General features: G+C 38.5%; 1 protein-coding gene across 1 annotated transcript; it reads right to left on the reverse strand.

The window, feature by feature from the left end:
• Nucleotides 1-1,583: 1,583 nt before the first annotated feature.
• On the reverse strand, nucleotides 1,584-19,979 carry LOC309412756 (solute carrier organic anion transporter family member 1A2-like; the record flags this gene model as incomplete). The annotated part of the gene is made up of 15 exons (XM_082009746.1): nucleotides 1,584-1,743; nucleotides 2,627-2,744; nucleotides 3,298-3,362; nucleotides 3,923-4,107; nucleotides 5,166-5,331; nucleotides 6,088-6,283; nucleotides 7,835-7,999; nucleotides 10,171-10,416; nucleotides 10,903-11,001; nucleotides 11,311-11,457; nucleotides 14,746-14,852; nucleotides 15,776-15,908; nucleotides 17,852-17,993; nucleotides 19,100-19,211; nucleotides 19,960-19,979. 15 exons carry the CDS (start codon nucleotides 19,977-19,979, stop codon nucleotides 1,584-1,586), a joined length of 2,061 nt encoding a protein of 686 aa, XP_081865872.1.
• Nucleotides 19,980-21,934: the final 1,955 nt, after the last annotated feature.

A 21,934-nucleotide genomic window follows, 5' to 3' on the forward strand; every position in this document is an offset into this window, starting at 1 on the left:
TGTTTTTTTCCCTGAGATATTCAGGGTCTTTTCCTGAGATATTTAAGACATCCTAGGACAACAGCTCACTGCCAGTGAACCCCAAATGGATACTACATTCATTGTAGCATCACATCTGAGGGAAATAAATGTTGGACAAAGACCAAGAAGAGAACATGGATGACTACAGTTATGTACCTATTCTGGTTTTGCCTGGGATAGAGTTAATTTTCTTCACAGTAGCTAGTATGGGGCTATGTTTTGGGTTTGTGCTAAAAGCAGTATTGATAAGTCAGGGATGTTTTCGTTACTGCTGAGCAGTGCTCACACAGAGTCAAGGCCTTTTCTGTTTCTCACTTCACCCCACCAGTGAGCAGGCTGGGGGTGCACAAGGAGTTGGGAGGGGCACAGCTGGGACAGCTGACCCCAACTGACCACAGGGATATCCCATACCATATGATGTCATGCTCAGCATATATAAAGCTGTGGGAAGAAGAAGGAAGGGGGAGATGTCCAGGGTTACAGCGTTTTGTCTTACCAAGTAACTGTTACACATGATGGAGCCCTGCTTTCCTGGAGATGGCTGAACCCCTGCCTGCCCATGGGAAGTGGTGAATGAATTCCTTGTTTTGCTCTACTTGTGTGCGCGGCTTTTGCTTTACCTATTAAACTGCCTTAATCTCAACCCATGAGTTTTCTCACTTTTATCCTTCTGATTCTCTTCCCCATCCCACCAGGGGGGGAGTGAGTGAGCAGCTGGGTGGTGCTTGGTTGCTAGCTGGGGTTAAACCATGACAGTATCATTCAAAGAATAATTTGACAAGACATAAGAAGGCATAGGGTTTAGCAGACAGCAATATGATGCGCAAAATACTCACAAGTATCATTCTATCATGCTTAATGTATGAGTTATTCGCCTCTAGAGTGAATGCAACTAAAGTTACAAATCTTCAGAACTTTTCCTTGTCCATGGTCTGTGCAAACCTTAAAACATCACCATAACACTGCATCTTTTTAATTTCTTTTTTTTTATTTGTTATTATTACCACAGCACCCAGGCCATGTCATAAACCAGGTTCCCAATATATTCACCACCTACACTATGCAGAATAACAAACAGTCCTGGCCTGAAAGAACTAACAGTATAATTAAATAAATTTATGGAAAACTCAGGTCCAAAGAACCTACAAATCCTGTCTACAGTCAATGAGAGAGGCTGTGGCAGAAGCCATTGGAGATTCCAGGATGAAATCTGGCATCACTGGAGTCAGTTGCAAAATTCTCACTATCTTTACTGAAACAAGGACTGAAAACATATGTTTCTGCATCATAGCCCTTTGCTCAGGTAACTCAAACCTTGCATTTCTGATTTCTACTCCTTGTTCTTTTGCACCAAACCCATTTTGTTCTTTTGCACCAAACACATTTTTCCTGTAACTTCTGTTTATCAACTGATAGTTTTATAATACAATTATGATACAACTATGTGTAATACTATTAATCTCTTTCCAAGTGTTCACTAGTTAAAGTATGAAATCTTTCACAAGGATATATCCAAAATTTACACTTCAAGGATTTGTCACAATATGTCCTGTTTCAAAATGCTATTTCAATGCTTCTTGTTCTTTATCCTGCATTTCTACTGGTGCATTTAATAAGACTTGGCCTTCAGATTTAAGTTTCTTCTTTAAAATGAGGAGAATTAGTGCACTTGGGATATAGGATACTCCACGTAATATTGCTGGCAGGCCAAGATAGAGCCACCTGAAATAAAGGATGAGCTTCATTAAATATATGCCTTCATGAAAAAAATAGCAAAACTATTCAGCATACATTGTATTGCGACAATCGCCCAGCTGCTCTAAAGCTTGTGCCCTGATCCTTTTGGATCTCAGAGAAGATAAATCAGTGAATATGTCAGTGTCAGTGAAATGGCTATTTACATTACCCAACCTCAGGCAACTAATTTAGCCAGCAAAGTTAGCCACCTGGTACCCTTATGGCTTTCTCCACAGGGAAAAGAGAAAGCCCTGAAAAGGGCAGCTCAGACCACCTGTGTAAAACTTCTGGGTATTCATGAGCTAGTATTCTTCTTCCAAATCAACCTCACAACAGTAGTAAAAGGAATCAGCCTGAGTCCATTAGTTCAAGAAGACTCTTCTTCAAAATTTCCACAGTGCTCCTTAAAGGACTACAAAAGCATGAGGCATAGTATCCTGGGCCAACTTCCAACTTGGGTAACAGTATCTTCTCTATAAATTTCTCCTCTACTTTAATTCAAATACTATTTCAACCATTTCAAAGATATTGTATAGTCAGTCATTAAACAACCAACAATAATTTTCCCACAAAGTCTCACTGCTTTTAACTTTGTTATCAGAATTCATTTTTTTAAGGTCTGTTCTCATGAAAGGCCATTAGTGAATGTAATTATGGCACCAGAACATTTCTGTTCAAAGGGTGTTCCAACGTCTGTGGCAAAGTTTGCACTTGACAAATAAAGCCAATGCCAAAGAAAAGTCTTGTGTCAAACCTCTAACACAGGAGCAGTTTGTCTACTAGGAAAAGATAAAGAGCGTAAAGTTGTATCTCTATGCATATAATAATTCATCAAGATGGAGAAATCAAAATAAAGTAGAAAATATACCTGTATGTGACAATGTCGTACATCCTACATGCTCCTTCACCACCACAAGTCATAGTACCCCACTTCAAGCAAGTGGTATCTATCAAAGCTCCAAAATAAATGGGAGCTGGAATTCCAGCTAAAAAGAATATTAGCAATGTTTTTGTGAACAGCATATTTCTTCTGATTAGCATATACACTATAGAACCTACGCTGTTTCTCACCTACTCCATCTGTCCTGTCCTCTTGCAGCATGAACCATGTTCTCTGTATTTCTTATGTTCTCTCTCTTCCTTAGCCACCTGCCCTGAACTAAAGATTTTCTTTCCTGTTGGCTGTTTAACAATATATACATCCTATAAATGGGCTGTGTGTCCTATTCAAAACTCAACATTTTCTCTCGTCAGTGAGTGTTGTGTTCAATAAACGTGTAACAAAAGCAAAGGAATGTAAAATGGCTTTCAGATGAGCAGCAGATGTAGTTAGCCTACAACCCAATATAAATAAATGCAAACTGAAAGCTGTTCTAATTTGCCATGCTGCTTAGATCTGTAAAAAATCCCAAATTCTTCCTGACAAAGGCATTCCATAGAAGTAGACTCCTGTGCCATGCCCATAGCCCTGATGTGATCCTTATCTAATTCTAGATCAGACCTAACTGTGCTTCTGAAGCGTGTTAGAGCTTTTCTTACCAAATACTCTTGAAGCTAGTCCATGGATACCCACTCCAAATGACTTTTCTTCAGGCTTTAGAGACCTGTATGATAATTACATTGTACATCAATTAGTGGAGGTGACATTAATAAGAAATGCTTACCTCTGTTTTTTTTCAATCAAACTCTTCATCACATTAGGTCCAAACCATTCTGATTAGAGCACTGGTTGAAAGTGTGCTCTCATCCTCATTAGATGATGTTTACTGAAATTTCTTAACTAGGAGTGACAAATCACAAAAGGAAGCATTATTGTCCTGGTATCATCCATGTAGACAGAGGACAACACAAAGTGCAAGATAGTTGTGCCTTAATCAACACCATGTTGATGTGATCAGTAAACATCTGGGTATAGCACAGCTCAAGATTTCAGTGCACTGACTCGGTGGTCCAACATTAATTCAGGATACAGGTGCTAGCCAGAAGCAGCAATAAGTTAGAAAGCTGACATGACACTAAACCTTAACACAGCACAGAAATGACATAAGATCTTTCTGTTCTTCATCTCCCCATACCCAAACTAACACACTTTTAATTCCCGGGAGTGTTTGACCTCAGAATAAAATCTCCAGAGGTTTCTTAAGATAAGGACATTTTACTGTACCTTATTAAGACCATGTACCCAGGCATGGCAGCTAAGGAAAAAATGAAGCTGCAGACTAATGACAATATTAAAAAATAATGAAGCATCTTGTCACAGTTTTCTTCTCCATCACACTGGCCCAGAATTGCAGAGACATTTTGAGATGAAAACCCTGAGGTTGCAACACAAGTGCAGTTTTCAAATACCTGTCAAAAGAGTATTTTAATCACACAGACTTGTCAAAACTCACAGACCAAGTGTGAAACTTGCACAGTTGGCACTCAGCTCACTCGAGTATGGTACACATGAGCACTGTGGCCTCTCTCCCTCTGCCAGGCAGAGGTCCAACCATCATCTGTATGTGGCGTATGGGGTTATGGAGTGGGAGGGAGCTATGGTCGTCTTATGCAGCTCGGACTATGCTTCCTCAAGGAGGCCGTGATCAAAAGAGCCCTCATATTTCCCAGCACAGCCTGGTTATGAGGTCCTTCCAGTGCCAACAGATCTGACCCTCTTTTCCATAAGCTAGTCTGTGGTCTTTCATATGCCGGAAGAGAAGAAACCAGAGATGTTCGATTGAGGCTGGGTTGCAATATTCTCTCTCAAACACTTGCTTCTACTGAAATCATTGAGACTATTGCCAGAATAAGGGCTCCTAAATGTCAGCCAGGGTGAGTGGGAGCATCAGTGTCTGGCCCTTACTATCATCTAATACTTCTCTAAAATATTTGTAAAGTACAGAGCCTTTCTAAAATATCTATGATTTCGGGTTTTATTGAACTCATTAGTTTTGATTGTTTTCAATCTAATTAGAACTTATAATTTTTAATGGAAAATTATTATCTTAATTAATAAGACAATAAAGTTTTATAATACCTGGTTACTTGTTTAAATCTACACAGTAAAAGAGATTATCAAGTGCATGCTGTAGAATTTCATTTTGGCTGAAATGTCCTTGTGCACTGAGTTTTGCAACTGGTCATACCTTGAGAACAATTTCTCACTCCATTTTGAGCATTTAAGATTGCTTAAATTATTAGAATAAAAGGAGGCTTCTTCATCATATTCTTTAATTTAAAATTAAACTAATTTTCATGTTCAGTTTAGAATTTCTGTTACCACTCAATGAATTTATCCAACTCTATTTATCACCTTCTATATCCAATTAAATGTACACGCGTGGATATTTCCCATCCTGTATTGATACAGATATCTCTCATCTACTATATTTCATAGTTACAGCACAATAAAATGTATGCTTTACCACATTTCTTCCAGTTCCTCTTGAGGCTTTACACCCAGCAAGACATGGTGACACATAAGTGATTCCATTGTTCCCACAAACAGGGTCCCATATTTTAAGTGGGCAATCACAATCTCTGTTGCAGCCAGCAAGCAGAGTATTTTCTGCATATGAAACTTGTTCTATTCTGAAATACATTTAGAAGATTAGTAAATATTTCAGTGCTGAAATACCTACAATAACCCTTTGTAATGGTTAAGATTCTATTCTAACTCAAGTGTTGATCCAGGACACAATCCTAGATGCTCCTATCCTGGAGTCATGCCTTTCCATCTTTCTAGAGGATGTTATGTTACATTATATTAATATTATCAAATCATGGATAAGTATGCATAACCTACAGCATTTTTCTCATCTATGGCATATATGTTCTTGATGGTCTATAAGCATTACATATACCTACATGTGCATTTTACAGACACACAACCCCTCCCAACGATTAATGGCAGGCTTCAAATCAATAAACTCTAGATAAAATATCTTCTGATAACTCAATAGCAATGAAATTCCAGTAAACCAGTCTAAGATAAAAGGGTTTGCCCCTCTGTAATTCTGAAATTGCATTCATACATGCCTAATTTCATCAACAACTTATTTTTACCTGAAGTTACATGACTTGAATGTATAATTATATTAGTAATAGAATTAATGTGAACATGCAATTGCATGAGTCTTGATGTGGATATCTTTTTAAAAACACTTTATTGTCTAAAACCCTGATAACAGATAGACCTATTTTTTCATGCAAGTAAAAGCCTTGATAATTTAGATCATTAAACTAAAATGTTGTAAAACCATGGAGTCCCTGGCTGATTCTTGACCAAAAAAAAATCATATTTCAGTGTCTTAAGATTTAAGTTGTCTTGTGTCTTAAAGAACATACCCTTCATAGGAAACTGTTAGGCCAGCTACTGGTGAAGTGTCACAGACAGTCCAATAGGCAGCAAAGTAGAGAAGGTATTCCAGTAAAGATACCCAAAACGCTATGTTCGCAGCCTGATAGATATTTATCTTGAATTTCTTCATGAATAAGCCTCCAAAAAAATACCCAACGCATATAACTGGTAAGTTGTAAACACCTATTTAAACAAGTGAAACTTCCATGTTAAAATAAAGGAGGAGACCATTAAAGCTACTTATAAGGGAAGACTGAGTTTGGCAAGACTCATATAGTGCCTGTGACTGAATATTTTCTCTACAGTCAGAAATGGGTCTCTATTAGTGGGACCAAAATATCTGCCAAAGTCAATAGCAGTTGCGAACTGCTTGGAGAGCAAGCTAGAGGGTAAGACTGGAATGATTCATTGGAAAATTGCAATCTGGAGTTGCAATCTAGTTCCAAAACAAAACAAAAAGAAAAACAAACCAAAACCAACCAACCAAACAAAAGTTAGGGTTTCAATACAGCCTCCCTACCCAAGTGAGCAACTCAACAGGAAGGTAAGCTAGTGGAACACGTCTTGGTGCACACTGAGCATCACAGAAAAGAGGAACAGACTTCCAGTTTTGATATGAGAATTCTGAATATGCTCTCATGCTTTGCTGTTTGATACTTTAATGAAACAAAGACTGACTGAAAGACAGTTAGGAAGTAGCTGTCTAAAAACACCCCAGCAATGCAATGTCAACGCAAATAAGATGTATTACAGTTACATGCCTTTGGATGCACAGCTTCAAAACACAGGTAAGAGAGGGCGACAGTAATACTCATAATGTCTGGGACATTCTGTGTGGCAGGTTTTAAAGAAAATGGTGCAGCTACTGTGAAAGATGAGCACTGAGTTAAGGAACAGGGTATGGCTAGACATATTTTAAGATGTTTCTTCTATAATGATTGGATAAATTCTAGTCTAATTAAGTCATTGCTGTTAAACAAGGGAACCGAGAATTTAAGACATGATAAACTGGAACCATAGAAAGGCTCCTACAGTTTCAGGGTATGTGCTTTGTGCTACAACTACTTGCCATTACCATTTCTCAATGCATGACACCTACTTGTCCTCATTCATGAAAAAAGACAAGCTGATAAAGAAGAGACAAAATAGACAGCTATTTGGTCAGTGCTTTCCTTCCACAGAGTTCTGCATATGAAAGAGGATCTGAGGCTTTAAGAAGGCCCGAGACAACACCTGTAGAGTGGAGAGGACGGAAAGTGGGGAAGATCACTGGCAATTTTAGCCGTGCATAGGTTCAACCCATCTACGTCTTAAGAGTTCTAGCTATGTCATTTTCATTAACATGAAATCTACTTTCTACGTTACGGTACACTTTTTAATCAATATAATCAAGATAATTGAGTCCATGCTCTCCTCATGCAAATTAGCATACTGTCTTTGAGATCAGTGGTGCAAGTTTTATATCAGCTGAACTTTCTGGGCCAATTCAAAACATGGGAAGTAAATTATTAAATTCTGCACAGAAAATCAGGAGATGCTTAGCAGAAAATGCATGATCATTTAGAAATGCTTTGTAGTGTGGAATCTCTCATTTGTAGAAGCATTTGACCTTAATATATACATGTATACAAGGAAACATGAATATATATATATATAAAAATATATATAAGAATAGAGAGAATTTGCATAGCAACATCACTTGGTAGAACACAGCAAAGTAAAATGCAAACGTACCAATTAAAAAGATGGCATCCGATGCAGATTTTCCAAACTGCTGTTCCAAATACTTGGGCATGAAGGATATCATGCCATCAAAGGCGCTGAATTGTAACACAGTTATGCATATAAATAACATATAAACTGGGTTGCGAAACAGAGATTTGAGGAACGGGATGAAATCTAGAATGAAATAATGTGATGACTTAGTGTGATGCTTTATGAAATTAATCAGCTATTGCTCAATGTGGCTGTGGGGGGAAGAGGGAAACAGAAGTGGTCCTTAACTGGATCAGGTTAATTCTTGTGCTTTGCCAAACACCACAGGCCAAAGATTTCATGTTTAGCCCAGGCTACACCAATGTGTCTCTTCTAGACAAAGGTAACTGCACACGCTCACGCACACTCGTGCATGCTGTTGCTTATTAAAAAAAAAAAAAAAAATCACAGTAATAATCTTATTGTAAAAGTTTCCTGAAACTTTTTAGCTGTATAATGCCTGAAGTTTCCACGTACAGATTTGCAGCAGCAGCTACACCCCCACCATTCGTACTCCTTTTTGCCTCATCCCATGCCCTCAGAGCATTCACCAAAACCCCTATCCTGCACCTGGCATGCAAAGGGAGTACAAGGAGGATGGGGTGCAAATGAATTAGACAGCTGTGACAGTGTCCCCTAGAGACCTGATTAGTGATTTTAACTATTGCTACTGTCAGTGATAGGGCAGAAGAGGCTTGAAGAGGGAGGTGACCACAGTTATTCCCACCGTAGTCTCAAAGTCTGTATCCACCAGCCTTCAGCCAAGTAAGCATCTGAGAAACTAATTTACACAGGTCTTTTCTCTGCATAATGCCTGTTAAGTCAGAATCTGAACCATAAAAAAACCCCCACAATTCCTCTTTGTCTAACGTTCTCCATTAATTAATATCCTGAGCTATTGTCAAGAAACTCTGCAGAAAAACATAAGTATCTGTAAAAAAATGACCGTGCTTCATTGAAAGTGGACACCACCTAGGAAGGATATATATCTTTCAGAGGTAGGCAAGTATCTTACTAGAAGAGGATCTGTATGAAAGTCTTGCAAAAATAAGTCAAATATCCTAAACACTATAAATAGGCTGTATTGTTTATATATGCCATGCAGTTTATAATCAGAGATTTCTGAGGAAGTGATTAATTTTAACTATAAATACTCCAATATTCAACTTGAAATCCTTGGGAATATTAAAAAGCTGTCTGAACATGTCCTGGTCAACTGGCTCTAAGTGGTCCTGCTTGAGCAGGGGGTTGAACCAGGTGATCTCCAGAGGTCCCTTCCAACCTCAACCATTCTGTGAAATGAAAAGATTCTTAATTCAAGATATTCAGGGACAGTGGACATTTACACCAACCCAAGGAGGGAATGATGATGAAAACATAAGCTCTAAAAGGACTCTCGAGTACTAGGACCCACAGTCTGAGCTAGAGACCTTTCCTCACTAGAGCAGTACTTTATTCATGGACTCATTTAAGGCTACATGACAGTAGACAAAGATGCTGCATTTATCAAAATGAAGTTGAGTATCAAATGAAGTTGAAGATCTGAGTACTCACTCTGAGTGTGGTGAATTTGCAGGACTCAGATTGAAACACCATGGAGAGGTAGCTGGCACTTGGCACTTACTTTCAGAAAATGAAGGTCCTGTCAAAGGGCCCTGAGCTGGGTATACAGAATCATGAGACTACTCTGAAGATCATAGCCTTTGACATATTTTATTCACTTGTTTCCAACTAGCACAAAAAATAGAAGGAAAAAAAATAGCTTCCTATAGATACATAGATCTGAAAGACCACGGATGTGAATGTTGCCAACGACAACATGAATACATGTAAGTTAAACAGATCCTTGTTCAACAGCCATTAAATGTGTATGAGACACTTAAGCACCTGTCAATTCCCTTTTACGGCTTTAAGTTGGACTCAAGAAACACACAAGACTTGTGCTGGTTTTCTGCTTTTCTGCACAGTGAATGTGAGGCACAAGCAACTAATATCTGCAACTTGTCCAAAGCTCACTGAGGTGTAATATTCTTAACCAGATTTCAGTGTATTAATTCTCTACCACAAAAGAAAAGCTGCAGATCTACATCCATCTGAAATGCAGGAGAGGGAAAGAAGTGAATTCAGAACCTGGATCTATGAAATTAGGTTTCTTCCTCTGTAAGAAACCATTCTAAATCCCTGTGCAAATCCTTTGTGCTACCGAGAGATAAAAAACAGAGTATGCATTTCATACCTTGGACCTATCTTTCCTCACAAAAATACACAGACATAGTTCACACTGTAACGACTAAATTACGAAGGAAATAAAATACAATATAACTTGCCTTTAGCAATTTCATACATGGTCTGTTTGGCTTCATTTTTATCATTTTCTTGCAATAACACTACACTTTTTTTACTCATTTCCTCAGGTTCATTGGTTTCTCCTTCCTTCACAAGTGACTTGGGCAAAAACCAAAAAGGTATTCCTGCGAGAAGATTCAGTGATGCACAAATCAAAATGCCCAGCCACCATGCTCCAACCCAGCGGGCATCAGTAGCTGTTATAGTTATGTCCTCTATTAAGAAAAACAAAAACAAAAAACCACAAAACCACACATCTTACGTTAGTTCAGAAACATTCTTTGCTGTCATTGTGTGTTTTTCTAGTCACCTCTGACATGTGATATATTTAAAGCTTTGTAAAGGTTCTTAAAATGAGGCTGATGAAAGAGAATAGTCTCCAATTTTCTTTTCTTATGTTGCTAATTTTCTGGCAAATTTCAGTGTGCTGTATTAAATTAATTCTAACCCTTTCCTATGTTAAGCCAGATGACACAATTGTTCATCAAATAATTTATATGTAGATTAATTTGTGTATGTGTGAATTCAGGCCTTTCATTGAATTGAATATTATACACAGATTTTCCATTCTAAAAGAAACACTAGCAAACTTGGATAAAATGAAGACAGCTAATATTAGCAAAGAAACATCTTTTAGTGTTGATAAATACACCATCATGCCTACTGATTTATATGTAAGATTTTATATATTCAACCATTACCTGGATCTACTGATCCCAGATCAACAAACAGTTCTGCACAGAATGATGCCAATAAGAAACCAAGGAAGGGGCCAATTACAGTTGCTGTATGTAGACATCCTAAAGTATGAAAAGGAGAAAACATACTAAATTAGAACCTGAACACAATTATTTCCTTGGAATTATTATATATGTTTAGGACAGCCCTACTGAATAGACTTTTGCACCTAAAAATAGCCTCATTTCAACAAGTTCATCTCTAGTTAAATTACAAGTTGTACAGTATTACTATTTTGACAAGGCAGTAATGTCTGTCTTCTCTCTCCCTTTTTTGGACTTAAGGGAGTCATAATAACCCTCTCTTTTGCTTTTGTTTATGTGTGTGTGTGTGTTTGGGGTAGGGGAGTTATCACAATAGGGTAGATTTACCCAGGTAGAAAGGTGAATTCTCTGCTTTGGCAAAATCCTCCAAATATGAAATGCCTAAAGGCATGACAGGAGTTTCACCTATTCCTCGTACTATGTTTCCAGCCATCACAAATATCCACAGCAAGGACCCAGGCTCTTTTACACATTCTGTGAATAAAATTAGAAGCCAGAATTAATGTTTTAAATTCCAACTATTAATTAAATTCTAGAGATGAAGACAAAGAATTGACTAACAGCTAAAACTTCGATGGGTAGGTCTGTCCTGTAGAACAGGGAAATAAGTAGTCGTGATACTTGAAAGGCTCCAGAACCGGAAGAAGATGTTGCAGTTGCTGGAGTAGAGTTTAAATCCCATCCCTCTCCATGCCATAGCTTGTCCATTCACCTAGCAGTCCAACCACGGCATAACCCAGGCCCTCCCCGCTTTATTCATTTTCCTCAGAAAAACTGCCATTTTCATGTCAGTGGAGAGAAAACATGAAAAATCATGCCTGACTAACCTGATCGCCTTCTACAACAAAGTAATACTTTCTGTTGAAATGGGGAGGGCAGGGGATGTTGTCTACCTGGACTTCAGCAAAGCATTTACCACTGTTCCCCACAGCCGCCTCCTCCTAGACAAACTGGCAAGATACAGACTGGAAGGACAGTTTTCGAAATGGGTGGGAAATAGACTCATGGGTCACATTTGGAGGGTGGCGATCAATGGCTTTTACTCAGGCGGACAGCCTGTCACAAGTGGGGTCCCCAAGGGACCGATACTGGTCCCCATGCTATGCAACATCTTCCTAAATGATCTGGATCGTGGAAGTGAAAGCACTCTCACCAAGTTTGCTGATGATACCGAACTGAGTGGGTGAGGTGGACCCATCAGGAGGAAGAGCTATCTTACAGAGAGACCTGGCCAGTGTGGAAGAGTGGGCTGGGAAGAACAGCATGACCATTTCTCTGAAATTTAGGAGTCTTTTGCAATGATTCAGGTAATTGTTGCATAAAGCCCATACGTTTTCATTTGATTATAAGAACATTGCCTGAAATAAACCAGAAGACTTCCTGGTTTCACAGTGAGGTGCCACCATTTGCTTCCAAGAAAAGCATGCCAGTGCAGAAGAAATGGAGCTGTTCTACCTTTGCATGGAATGAGATTTCTGAGTTTTCCAAATTCTTTGCCTTGATACAGACTACTAGCTTCTAGTTTGCTAATATTCATAAGCCCCCAGAAATGCACATGGAGAGTAAATTCATCCATGTCTAAATCATCATCTAGTTGCTGGTAACTTCAGCCAGTGCTCTGTACAACAGTCCTCTTTACCTGGAAACCCCAGCTTAGACTCTTACCTCAAAGCTCTGTTCTAGCCTTACAGATTTTTGCTTTGCACATCAATGACCTCCCTATCCAGAAATTTCATCTGTCTTGATGTTATCTGTTTAGGTATTCAATTTCAGACTGGGGACATCTTGAGGACAATGCAAGTTTTGATTTAGCAAATAATATACAAATTCTACCATAATTGGTGCATATCACCGAATGTTACAAAAGGTTTTCTACCTCCATCATACCTTTGTAATTCAGAAGGTCAGTGCTTCCCTGAGCATGCGTCCACTGTAACACAGCCTGCAATCTGCCCATCTGGGCACTACTCTGGGAAGTTTTTGACTCACTGTGACCTTTATACAACTCTCAGTCGAAATCAAGATCCATAACAATGTATCTGGACAGCCTGCTGAATCTGTCTGGGGATCTAGCACTCATTTATTCACATCTGTCCTCCTGCATAACTCAACAGAAGAATACTGTGCTGCAGCACAATCCTGTTTGTCCCACATCAGGAGAGTTATGATGACCTTTAGTACCTTCTTTCTCTCCCTGACCTTGGATTTCTTCATGCCATACAGTCTGCTTCAGATTCCATCGTTCTCTATGGCCCACTTTGTCATGCTGAGACTTCTCAGTGCCAATTTGTTGGCAAATAAAAACCAGCTTTGTTAGCAGTAACTTTCTAAATGAAAGCATTACTGTTCAGAGATCAAGTCGGGATCTCCTGTATCAGTGTCAGATTGCTGTCAGCAAACATGGATGAAGCAATTCACACTCAGATGTGGTCAAATTCAAACCAGTTTTTGCATCACACAGGAGACAGACTCATATGTATGAACATCACAGTTTTGCTTGTCCATGAACTAATAGAGAAACAATCACCTTACCCAAGTATAGTCACAGGCTTGAGGACCTATGGGTTTTAGTGTGTACATTGAATAGCTGTATAATTTAGAAGAAAATGCTTTACCTATCTATACCTTAATTTGTGCATTTATAAAATGAAGAAAAACAGTATCTGAAATCTTCAAATGAAAGATTAATACCAAGTACTATTAAGTATAGATTTTTCTTAACTTTTCATTGTGAAGATGGAAAAATTAATGCCGTAAGTGACATACAGTCTTGGAAAGCTTGGAAGCCACATCCATTACTAAATGAAGACACAGAAAACTACAGTACAACACTATGGTTTGATGTCACTGTGTACATACAATATTACAGCAGTGTGATTCAGCTTTAGTACACATTGATGGAACACCACCACAAAATATAACAATGAACTGTGTGATTACTCTCACCTAACTTTTGCCATCCACCAATCATCTACATTTCCAATGGCTGGTAGGCGCATCCGGGAGGTAAGTCGACCCACCCTAAAGTAAAGAGCATGAATGTCCTTGCAGCAAGGGACACGCTCTGCGAGAGTTCTGTAGTCTCTTTTGACCAACTACCAAGGGAGCCTAAAGAGATGGTTCAGACTATATGCTTCCCTTTCAGGTAGCTAAAGGCTCAGGAGATTTATCCCATCCTCAGTGTGAGGATTTTGTATGTGATCATTTAATAGTTGCCTCTGAGCCTTTTGATTTCATAGTAGTTACTTTATATGCATATTGCTAGTGCATATACATGTTTCAGTCTCCTAGTTAAGTTTCAGCCTAGTTTAAATTATTTTCTCTTTTCTCTAAAAGGAAGGGGGGTCTACTTTTTTGTTCTATCTCTCTCATTCTTCTCTTTCGTGTGTGGTACAACAAAAAAGCATCTGATGCCTTTTACCCTTGGTCCAAATACGTTTCCCACCTCCTCACAGTATCATAGCATTTCAAGTCAAAAAGAGGAATATTTGTGAGAACAACCTGGTGTTATATTTCCCCAAAGCGGACTGACAGGGATGTTAACTGAGCTGTTTGGATACTGTGAAAACTGCATGAAAAAAAGCTACACTCTGGAGTCAGAGACTAAAGAAACAAGAAGGCAAGGAAGTTTCCTGTCCTCTAGGTTTTATATCTGATCAAAAGCAGGACCCTGAAATAATTGTTAATAAAAATAAAATCTTATTTAGTTAAACACTATAAAAACTGAGGAAAAAGTATCAGTAGACATAGGAAGAGTCATACCTGTTGATGGTTCCTCTGTAGGTAAAGAGAACAAGCTTTGATTAACAAGGCATAGAGGCATGACTGAAAAATTTGCCCATGGTGAAATACTGCTTTCAATACGATACCTGTTTGAATCAAAGGAAAGCATGTATAGGTTAACATGAAATACATCAGAACCGCCTCATAAATCTGTACTTCTGTAACGAAGCTACCTATAAGAAGAGTATGTAGCTATAGGAAGAAGGAAACCCACATCAAAACTTAACCGAGCCTCAGTAACAAATCAGGCTAGGAACAAAAGAACTGTAGCAGGGAATCAGCTCAATGTTTTATCCAGACTGTTATCTAGCCTCTAACATAATCTTGTAACAGATGCTTCAGGAGAAATTGATGAAACACCCTAATGAAATCCCTTGTATCATTTTCTTTCCTACTGTTCTTACATTTTAATCCAATTTACCCCCTAAGCAGAGGATGCCACCAAGGCTATCAGAACCATACCACATTGGAACATAACAAGATTAGTGGATTTTCTTTTCTCCAAAGATATCTCACTGATTAACATATAAACAAGCCTAAATTATTATATTTTTAAGCCAAGCAAAAATAGTGAAAAAGTGGTTAAAGAATCATTATGGTCTGTAAAGGCCTTGCCAACACAGCGATCAGGTATGATCTGTCATCCAAGCTCCAGACCAAAGACATCTGTAAAAATCATCTTGAGTTGCCCATGCAAGCAGTTAAGAGCTAGTAGTGTAATGTGACAGTATCACAGGCCACTGTTTGTTCAGAGAGTCCACACAAGGTGTAGCACAAAGATCAAGGCAAGGCAAGGTGCCCAGCAGAGGAGTGACTCTCCTCAGGAAGTGATGACTGACTTCTGAAGCCATCTCAGAAGCAAAAAACCCAAAGCTGCTCTACAATTATCATATCGTACCCATGCTCAGCAATGTCTCTCTCAATAAGCAATGTTATTTCAATGGGAGAAGTTATGGATTGAGGCAAGTAAGGATCACAGAAGCTGCTGTGAGCTAAGCAAAATACTCACCTTCCAAATAACAAATGAGGAAGTGATATCAAAAGACATCCAAACGACAGAATTGTGCAGCCCAAAGCAATTATTCTGGGTCTGTGAAGCTTTGCTCCAAAGTAACTCACAAATGCTATTAGCAGCAAGTTGCCTGCAAAAAGAACCTCAGCCTTATTTAAAAACCAAGACGTCTTTATATCTTTTAAAGTGCAACAGAAATTTGAGTATACCTTGTTATCTCAACATCTATTACTTCTTGTCTTGTAAAAACTGTGACTAGACAGGAAACTGCCTAAACGATGCAGTTATTCCCTCCTATCTATGATCTTTTTCTTGGAGAGTTATACCACATGGAAAAAACATGAGAATAGAAGGCAGAATGGAAAAGAGATCATGGTGAAAGAGATTTTTGACTGCACCTATGTAAAGAAGATATTTCCCACTACTTTACATAGAGACCAGGCCCAGGGGCTGCAGAATAATAGTTGTTTTAGGAAGTTATTCTCCTAGGATACTCGAATTTACAATGTGTGAGAAAATACAAAAGTATACATCCAAGTGGTTTTGTACTGAAAATAATAAACATAAGATGACATAGAGAGAAAAAAGGAGTCATAAACTATTACTGAAATTAATATTAATTTAAGGGGAAGAAAAAAATACAGATTTTTGTACCTAATACCATTTAAAAATACAAATGGGTTAAAAATCTTCATTCTCTTCTCCTCTACTTTCACTTCAGAATCAGTTGATTTTCTTCATACTTTTCATTTATTGCTATGCAACTAAGAAAATCATCAAGCTTCATGTTATGAATCCAGTCCCATAAAAATAAAAATTTAGTAATCATACACCTAATAATTTTGTGATCTTTTCGTCAAGAGAACAAAACCATGTCTCTGAGTGATGAGCATCATGCTCTGAAAGAAGGTAACATCGTTTTTATGTATGATTGCTAGACAGACTGTATTGAACCCGTGGTTTGAATGACACAAAGATATACACTTACACAGTCCTAATAGGTTCCTTATGTCTGCCACATACACTCAGTCTTAATCATTTCAAATATTAATATGATTATTCACAGTTATTTTACATCCTTGGAGATAAGAATGCGACAACTTGTTATAGAAAGGTGCATGTGAGAGGATAATTTATTTAAAATAGTAAGCGTTTTTCATACTACTTCATTAATCTTGGCCATTTCATATTGCTTAAAGTCTCCTCCTTATCAAAAGCAAGACTATATCCTGGGTATTCCCTCCCTATCATGACTTTGTGCTGCTCCATCAGACTGCTTTGCAGGCAGCAAGCATGGTGTTGCCAACAGTTTCTTCTTCTTGCACATGCAGATATGAGAGACCAGGAAAAGAGGTCAAGGAGCCTTGTCTCCCCTCTCCACGAGTGTATATAAGCCTGTGCAGACCATTTCCTCAGCTGAGCCAGGGATAATAAAGATCCACATTGTGACTTTAAGGGTATAAAACACATCCTCTGAGGAACTCTGTTGAGATGGGTTTGAAGCTATCAAGACCTTTGTTTGGCTTTTGTGGCAATGACAAGTCAGAAGGCTGTCACTGGCAATAAAACCCACTGATAGGTGAGGTAAGGGTCACTAACAGAAGAACTGGAAACTTTCTTTACAGTTGTACAGGTACGAAACCTTGAAATATTATTGAGTTTGAGTAAGGAGACAACCTACTCCAACCAACTTTGAGGTCACCGATTAAAAGAACTGCAAAATGTTAACTATGACCTTAATTTCAAACAACATTTATAAAATCTTTCTGGTTTGTTAGTTGATTCAGTACAAAGTTCATAAAGTAGTTCTATTATGTTAGTTGCTCTGTCATATCTTACAATAGTGCAGAAATTAGCTGAACCAGCTTTTAATCCTGAATTCCTCATTTAAGTTGTCCTGTTACTTTCCAAGACAGTAAATATGTAAGGCCCAACTAAAATGGTAGCATAGATTTGGTCACTGTTGTCCCATACAGCAATCGACAGATTGCTGTGGTCATGAGAGTCACTTATACATGCTCAGACAACATATTATATTTTCAAAGAATAAGAAATATTAAAATGCATGATTACCAATTTCAAAGCTTCCATTAATGATCCCCACTAAAGAAGCTGGAATATTAAATTGCCTCTCTATCTGTGTGTACATGCTGTTCATGTAAGCACCAGACATTGTTTTACCAACAAATGCAAGTGATAGTGCCAGCAGAAATACCTAGGAGAAAAGAGGAGAATGCATCAAGACTTCAAAGTTATATATTTAGGAATATTCCACGGCTATTTTCCCCACCAAAGATGTGCTTTCAGATAAAACAAGTGAACAGTCCTGATCCACTGGTATGTGTTTAAATACAAGTTCAAATCCCATCATCTAGCCTTGTCCACAGAGTTATGGCTTCACTATACCAAAAAAAATGAAGAAAGAATTTGTTCTTCACCTGCTCCCATTGACCAAGACTGTCTTCAGAAACCTTAAGCCCCATTTCCCCAGCCAAGAACAGCCGCAGCACAGCCTCGCCCACCGTGCCTCTGCTGCAAGATTGCCATCTGCAGGACTCATAACGTCTGCAGCCAGATCAGGTTGCAAAGACCTTCGCACCCTTTGCTCATCTGAATGATAAATTACTTGCAGAACTAAGATCGTTTTCTTTGATCGAATATCTGCTCTCCCACCTCAGTAGAGGTCATGAGCCCAGAACAAGTCATTTCACACAGAAGTAGTGAGCAGTGTGTCCTTTTCGCAAGAATCTAGTAGCAATTGATGGTAAAAAGTAAATATGAATATATGCAGTACTATTTAAATCCTTTTAACTTTAGGGTTCTTAAACAGAATTTATGAAATAAAACCAATAGCATTTTTAAATACATCTGCTGCAAATGCTGAAAAGCATAAGTAATGTATTTGGGCTTTGAATTACTATTAAAACCAAGCTATTTTACAACCTTTTATAGAGCTTCTTGACAACTTGAATAGTCTAGGGTACGTCAACAGCCAATTTTTACTGCCATGTCACAATCAGTAAGGCTCATTTCACAGGTTTAAGAAGGGATGGTAAACATGCCAGAATAGAGGAATTACACAAATTCAGCAGTGGAGCTTCAAAGGAGCAATCCAATACATCAAAGTGTAAAGTTCAGGGACATGAAAAGCAACACACGATTGCTTACAAACTTGCTTGACTGTGGTTAAGGCATTAAAGATAAGGAAAGAAACAGAACTTACTGATTCATTTAGTCTAGATTGTAACTTCTACCAAACCACTATAAGCACAAGCGATTACAGTTGTGTATTCATAAAAGATTGCTAAAATATTTCTGTACCTTCAGCTTGGAAATGCAGCAGAATTTGTCCTCTGCATGTGGCTTCTCAGCTTTTTTCATATTGCCTTTTTTAATTGATCCCAATGTCTGTTTCTGAGTCTGTCCAATGATCCTATTACAGTGTTGAAAAAGACGCAAGAAAAAAATATTTTTGTCCCATGTTTGCAAAATATCAGATTCCTTCTAAGATATTTGATGTTTGAGCATCTTCCTTAAATAAATGTAAACTGGATCCCCACAAAAGTTACAAGCCTAGAAACTTTATTCTAGTCAAGAAAATTTGAGGTGTGAATGTCAACAATGTAACAGCTAGTGATTTCTCATCAAATACTGAATGCTGTCAGCAGCATAAAACCAGTAGGCAGAGAACAGAGAAAAGAGATGTTCTGAGGACTATGAAGACCTATACCTTTGACTGACATATCTGTCTCCGTGGTCTTTATCTACTATGCCTGTCCTTACTAGCCATAAAAAAGACATTTAGTTCTGCCCTACGTGTTCTGTTGAGCCCTCCCCAATTCTACTGGAATCAATATAATTCTGTTCATTTTAATAGAAACTGTATCGGAGACTAATACCTTGGCATTAAAATTAGAAGGAGAAAAAATAACACCAAAACCACCAGATCAACTTAAGTTCTATATAAAAACAAACCAGACTCCATTCCTCTTCCCCTCCTAAGATTTGCAAAAGCATCCCTCTCTATTTGTCTGCCTACTTTCAGTCATCTCCATCTTGACTTGATGGTTAGAGCTTCTAGTAGCACTAAACCACCTGCTTTCTTATATGTCTTACGTATTTCCCTAATATATATATATTCATATATACGAATATATTCTGGGAACTTGGAATATACTTACCTGTAAAAGCCCCTACGCATCTGAGGGTTAGCACGATGAGTTAACCAGGGAGAACACCAGGTTAATGAAGACTTCTCCCTAAGGATTGCCACAAAGGCTTCATTAAATCAAGTTATTCAATACAGTTCCCTCTGCCTGACAGGCTAAGCAGAAGAAAACCAAGGCAAGTCAGAACCCTACCTTAGAGGCAGGATGGATATAGGTTAATTGCTTCTTTTTTCATCTCTCAGATACATTTTCCAAGCTGTGATCTTGTGGCACCTGCTCTTTTCTATGTTTTCCATTTCATGGAGCCACGGCTGGAAAGCAAGTTGTCCTCAACAAGCCCACCAATAGGACTGAATTGTCTTTCACATTCTTCAACCCACCCCCCCCCAGCTAGTCAATCTCTTCAAACACTAATTTCTACAGCAATGTTAATCCTCTCAAATGTGTTTCTTAGCTAACTTGATTCTTAGCAAATTCATGAGCGTTAACTCCTTCTACAGCTACCTCCTAATTTTCAGTTTCTAGAAGTGTAATGCATTATTATAGCACTCCTGGAAATACTTTACAATTCAGTGTAGGTGGTCAGCAACTCAGTCAATCGACTATGATATATAAATAGTTTGCATTTCTGCTTTGCTTAAAGATGTTTATACAGGCAGCGTTCAATCACCAGTACTAAACTGTGCTCATACAGCTTTGCACTTTCTTTGCAATTTGGCATAAAATTTTATGCTTTATCTTAATACTGCTTTATTCACACTGTAGCCCACCTGCGATGGCAAAAGGTGAGCAACAGAACAAAGATTGCAGTCCCCTATGTCCGTCCTCTTCTGCTCCTAGGAGTTGGCAATGGGATTCTGTCCCTTACTATACCAGTCCCTGCATTTCACTAACATACGCAGGAAACATCATCTGGCTAATTACAGGTCTTCTCCTCCGGTACTAAAAAGACGACAGCCAGCAACCTCTGCGCAAGTTTCTCTTGGGACATCAGAAACATCACACTGCCCTTCTTAAAATTACAAAAGACAAAATGGCAATGTTTGCCTTTACTTGTTACTACCTTCCCTCAAAGCATAAATTATGGTAGAAAAAATTCATTTCAATCCAATTTTTACTGGGAAGATTATTAAGATTATTAACTGAATAACAAAATAGAATTATTATTTCCAGCTATATTCCTGAGGTTGCTTTCCCCAGCTTTAAAACATTTTTGTGGTCACACTTGGTCAAATGGAACTGAAGCTAACACAGACTAACATCCTATATTATCAGAGGTGTGTAACTCAGCTCAGATGCATTTACACCACATTTAAATCCAGGTTAGAATTTAGACCACCTTTTCTGTGCCTAAAGATGAACCAATAGTGTTCCCGCTTTCTTCTCCCACCTCCCTGCTCTCCATTGTGCGTTCCTGTTGCTTTACCTTTCTTCCACGCTTGGGCTCTCCAGGCTCTTCTGCAAATCTCATTAAACAGGCAGAAATTTAATGCAGCTTAAAAAGATTGCTTTCCAGGTAGTGAACTGATTTGGCCTGCAGAATGGTTCAACAAGTGTCAGACCCACATAAGCAAAAGGGAAGGGAAGTGGAGCCAAGAACATAAGAAAAGAGGAGAAAGTGGGGGTGAAAGCAGAGTAGGAAATGATGGAGAGTGAAACCTGCCCATTTGAGCACAAGTGATGTGTTATGTCACCTCAAATATTTGTAGAACTATGGTCTCGAGCGCTAATCTAAGTTGCCCAGGCCAGCCCTGAGCACAGCCGGCCTCCTAGGATAGGACAGCTGTAAGGAAATCCTCTCCTTCAGTCAACACTGACCAATATCTCTTTAGCCAACAGCAAGAGGAGAGGCAGCTTACGCTACCAGGACATTCACATTGTGACTAAGTTTTGTAACACACCACCTGAGGAATTTGCGCAGGCCTGGTGAGACTATACATTTATGCAAAAGTTTGCCCTTGGGTTGTGATTGACCTGCCAGCTCTCA

The sequence above is a fragment of the Phaethon aethereus genome (assembly GCF_964289735.1).
Source record: "Phaethon aethereus genome assembly, chromosome: 1".
Classification (NCBI taxonomy): Eukaryota; Metazoa; Chordata; class Aves; order Phaethontiformes; family Phaethontidae; genus Phaethon; species Phaethon aethereus.